Source organism: Cydia amplana, chromosome 21 (assembly GCF_948474715.1).
Source record: "Cydia amplana chromosome 21, ilCydAmpl1.1, whole genome shotgun sequence".
NCBI classification, from domain to species: Eukaryota; Metazoa; Arthropoda; class Insecta; order Lepidoptera; family Tortricidae; genus Cydia; species Cydia amplana.
Window position 1 is genome coordinate 7,220,802 of NC_086089.1, and position 4,863 is coordinate 7,225,664.

A 4,863-nucleotide genomic window follows, 5' to 3' on the forward strand; every position below is an offset into this window, starting at 1 on the left:
GAACCATAATAACTACCTTCTAACCGTCTGAGTTTAGTATTCGACCTCTAAAATAGTGTTGATCCTATCTTTGGTAACTTCACATGAAATTAGGAAACAAGAGTCTGACCCCTTTAGTGGGTGTCTTATAAGGGGAGTATTTCATTGGAGTCTTCCTTGGCGACTTTCTAGTAGGTATTTCTTCTGGTATACTTTCTTTCTGTGCACCGCCTTTCGCAAAGGTACCATTATCTTTTTTCGGGGTACCATCTTTTTTAGGGGTACCGCGTAATTCCCTCTGACTATCACGTTCCTTTTGTGTGCACAATTCTTTTTGTATAACGATACGTATCTCTTTCTTCGGTGTACCACGTTGTTGACTCTCTTTTAAAGGAGTCTTTTTGGGTGATTTCTTATTTTCTTTCACTCTCATTTCTAGTTCTTTGTAGGCGGCTTCTAGCATTCGCCGTCTCCAATCTTCGTATGGCTCTGTCTCTGTCTCCGTTGGCGTTTCTTCTTTCGTGTCGATTTCCATCTCTTGGTTTTCATCTAAAAATGACATAAAACTACATTTTCAACCTAACCAAACATAGTTCGTTTTAAAACCGTTTAAATATATGTACATATATATAAAGTGTCATTCAATAGAACTTGCTAACTATGTAAACAAAACTTACTAGTAATTTGACATTCAGTGTCAATTTTAGTATGGCGGTTTGTTTACATAGTTAGCAAATTCTATTGAATGACACTTTATATATATATACTCCTCTCCTATGGTTATACGAAAGGATAAAGTCTCCACGCCAACTCAGTGCGGATTGGGTACTTGACACACCTTAAAATTCACAGGTTTATAAATCATAAGGTTCCCAATTTTTTTCTAGAAACTTGAGTAGTGAAAACGTCGTGAGGAAAAGTCCTCATTTCCCCTCTGTTTTCGCAAAAACCAGAACGCAGATAACTAGTATTCTCAGTCTATGGCAGTGCTAAAAAAAGTTTGATTAAACCTATTGTTAGTCTATAGCAGTGCTTTAAGTTTGATAAAACTTTCATACCAGCTATCACGGTAGATTTCGCAGGCCGCCCTCTCTTCTTAAGGGCACTCGCAAATTTCTCGTTGACGAATTTCGTCCAGTCCGCTTCGAGCATCGCCCACTGGGCGGGTTTCAGGCGGCACTTCTCGTTTATCTTCACTTTGGACACTTTCACTTTGTTTATTCTAAAAATTAACAGGTCACGATCTCATAATCAGACTAGTGTAAGGCCTGAGTGGACGCTCGAAGCGGAGCGTTCGGCGGGGCGTGCAGCGTGGCTGTGGGCTCACGCGTGATGTGAGCAGCGTGCACTAAGGCCGCTACTATACGTGCGCATTTGTTTAACATGCACGCCGCACGCCCCGCCCCGCTGCACGCCCAACTCGAGCGTCCACTCAGGCCTTACACTAACTTTTCATTAACTTTTTTAAGAGCTGGTGGCTACCTCGCACAACGTATCAGCATTGCGATACAGCGAGGAAATGTGGCCAGCATCCTTGGTACAATGCCTCAAGGGCCTATTTTAGATTTAAGCTAGTTTTTAAAATCTTTTAGTAATACCACTGTATATATATTGTTTGTAAACAAATGATATATCTCGCTTTTCATTTAATTTTTAACAAGCAGAAACGTCTGCGACCGATGCAGCTTAGAATAAACACGACATATTAAGCTTAGAATAAATTTATAAGTGGAGAAATTACTGTCCTGGGTGAGACTTGAACTCACGGCCTCTGGATCATTATCATTTATCCTCCTCCTAAGGCTCAATATCCTCCATAAGTGACTTCTTGAACAATGACGAATACAAATACAATACAATACAAATATTCTTGAGAAAATGACATACAAATTAAGTAGACAACAGGCGGTCTTATTGCTAAAGAGCGACCTCTTCGAGAATATGAATTCTAATTTTAAAAGTCTCAGAATAATTTAATTAGCTTGCTAGCTTATCTAGCTTGATAGATTTAATGATTTGTAATTTATTTTATTGTGATGTGTGACCACATGGGTGGAGCGTCGTTGTTTGGGAAAAAATAAAAATTTGATTATCAATGTGGAACCAGTACAAAAAGTTGCAGTTTGTCATGTAGATTATAGTGATTATATCAAGTTTCAAAATAAACACTACTTTTAGCCCTCTACCCAGCCGCTAAAGAAATTAATAAAGGTAAATTTTCATCAATTATTTAAATATACTATTTCACTAATATGTGTACATTTTATTGAAATTATATAATACTTAATAAGCGTATAATAGGTTATTACCAAAATTTTTGTGCCTTTTTCAATATTTATGGAATAATAACATTTCAAACTTTCATATTAAACAGCAATTTCATGCAAAACAAGGAAAATGCTACAGTGTAAAAAAATATGAGTTATTTTTTTTAGACGTTCTTGTGGCAAAGTAACGATGTCATTGATTACGAAAAGTATCATTTTACTGCAAAAAATGGGTTATTTATATGTTTAAATGAGCGTCAAATTTTGCCCTTCGGCGTCGCTTACGCCCTTTTTGGGTCATGTTCACACGTATGTTAGGCATATATTTACTTTTACTAGTAGTATTTTTATTATCTTATCACGTTCAAAATAGTTTTCACGGTTCTGTAATTAGTTGTAAACTCCAATTTGTGCACAGTATCCGGGTTAAAGGGCCTATTCCATAAAACCTCGATTTACGTGGTTTTACCGTGTCATAAAAATATACGTTATAAACAAAAATAAGTATAGGAATCGAGTATATCTGTAACAAAAAGATGTTATTTAATGAATAAAACTTGTTATAAAAAAAAATAAGCATAAATTAAATTAATTAAAAATATACATATATTGCTATATATAATCGAATAGTAGAGGGCTAAAAGTATATACCAATATTTTTTTTATTATTTTTCCCTTAAATAATAAAAAATTAGACATCCTTTTAGAGGGGTTCCATTGCTATATTCAAGAATTTTGGATTTCGCTCCACTCTACTGCATAATGGCAAATAAATAATTTGTATATTTGTAAAAAACTGCTATAATATAGTTCATTTCTTACCTTCCCGCTTGATAGACAGCCATACAGACATACTGTGGTAAACTCATATCCAACTCCTAGAACAAAAACAGTAACTGTTTAACCCTTTACCGCATACGGAACGAATATACGGTGGATATGATATTCAACTCTATTGACAGCTATTAAAGTTCAAATTTAAACAAATAATTTTTATTACATGTAGTAAGGGGTTAATCAAAAAAATATTATAACACATTTTTAACCCTTTAAATATCACTTTCAAGGTTGCCATTTTTTCAAGCAAAATTTAGCTAAGGGTTGCAAAAACACCCTATATTTGTCTTTTTTATGATCTGTCCCGAGTCCGTCAAATTGGGAGTAAGATTAACAAGATATATTTCAACAAAGTAGCAGGCAATAGCTAGCCAGAAATAAAACATACCACTTTAGAATGTCTCTGGTACTCCTCTAGAATCTTCTCGGCAACCTCCTGTATACCGGTGCACTGCAACGTCACACACAACTGAGCCACGGTCAGCCTACTGCTGTTTATTTCTAGAAGGTTCTCTACTGTCTTCCGGTTAGTTGTGTATGCTATGGGCTTCAGTCCAGAGTATTTTATCGCGGTTTTCTGTAATAAAAAGAAGTTGCTTGATATTTGTAGACAATTTTCTATATGTGCTATCCAGTATCCCATCAACATCCTAACAAAATACTGTGACTTTCACATAATATCACCTTCCTAAATATCCATGCAAGTTTAAATATTGGAAGAGCGGGGTCTTCTGTTACAAGTATTTTATACTTACTAGAAGACTCCAACTTTTACATCTGTACCCTCTTTGTTAACAAATAAACATTTTTTCATTTTTTCAAGTTACATCAGGCGAATGTAAATGAATAATGCGCACCACATCCAGATCAGCTCCAAAGATGCCTGCAGCCAAATCCAGGCAGATCACAAGCTTGCTGGTGTCGCTCAAGTTGCTCCCGGCAACGGTTTTGGTCTGCAGTAGCCGCTCAAACTCCGCCGCTTTGCTGGCATGGCCAAAAACAAAATGCAACGTTAGCACAACACAACTAAGCTTAACACGTCTTTTATCCATATTTATGCGTTTATTCAGACTCCAATACAGAAATATGTGTGGTTTTATAGTATTTTAAAAGGGAATCAAAGGAATTTAAGCAGATATTCATTCAGTTATGACCAAAAATACTTTTAAAACACGATACACGCTAAACTTACCTCAAAACCTTTTCCTCCTCGCTTAAACCCAATTTAGAAGCTAGTAATTGTAAAGTCTTGTTATAAGAAGCCATTGTTTTAGTGTATCACAGATTTTCCTACCTAAATTAGTTTAAAAATGCAAAAAAACGTTAGGATAACAATAAAAATAGCGCGCTGCGCGGCGTGTGGTTTGACATTGACGTTCGAGTGACGGTTATTTTCTGTGTTGCCAGTGAAATATTTTTGACAGCTAGTCCATTTTAAGGCTTCCCATTCATCAAAATGACTTTGCCAAGTATCACATGTATGAGCCAAGTGCCAAGTTACCTTGTATAACAAAATTTTGTATATGTTATTGCATAATCATGTAAAAAATAATGGTTTCGAATTTGTGTATACTTTTTTAAAGACATTTAAATTTTATAAATTATGTTTCTCTATAAACCAGAATTAGTAATTTTTATATAGGGTTTTAATGTCCTATGTCGGTTGGAAAAGTAATTATTTTTTGTTTTTATCGTCATTACTTTAACTATTTAAATAGAATATAGAGATTAAAGTCATTGAAACTTTTTGACAGTAATCATTTATCTCGATTGTATTTGA

General features: G+C 35.1%; 1 protein-coding gene across 1 annotated transcript; it reads right to left on the reverse strand.

The window, feature by feature from the left end:
- Positions 1 to 79: 79 nt before the first annotated feature.
- LOC134658258 (origin recognition complex subunit 6) lies at positions 80 to 4,448 on the reverse strand. The gene is made up of 7 exons (XM_063513871.1): positions 4,276 to 4,448; positions 3,941 to 4,067; positions 3,472 to 3,660; positions 3,069 to 3,124; positions 1,038 to 1,201; positions 361 to 528; positions 80 to 183 (listed from the first exon to the last, which is right to left on the reverse strand). Exons 1-7 carry the CDS (start codon positions 4,347 to 4,349, stop codon positions 80 to 82), a joined length of 882 nt encoding a protein of 293 aa, XP_063369941.1. The 5' UTR covers positions 4,350 to 4,448.
- Positions 4,449 to 4,863: the final 415 nt, after the last annotated feature.

Coding starts and splice junctions, on each gene's coding strand:
- LOC134658258 (XM_063513871.1), bottom strand. CDS start 4,349: ATGGCTTCTTATAACAAGACTTTACAATTACTAGCTTCTAAATTGGGT. Junction 3,661..3,940: donor TTGGAGCTGATCTGGATGTG/GTGCGCATTATT, acceptor TTTTTATTACAG/AAAACCGCGATAAAATACTC. Junction 3,125..3,471: donor ACCAGAGACATTCTAAAGTG/GTATGTTTTATT, acceptor TTTTTGTTCTAG/GAGTTGGATATGAGTTTACC.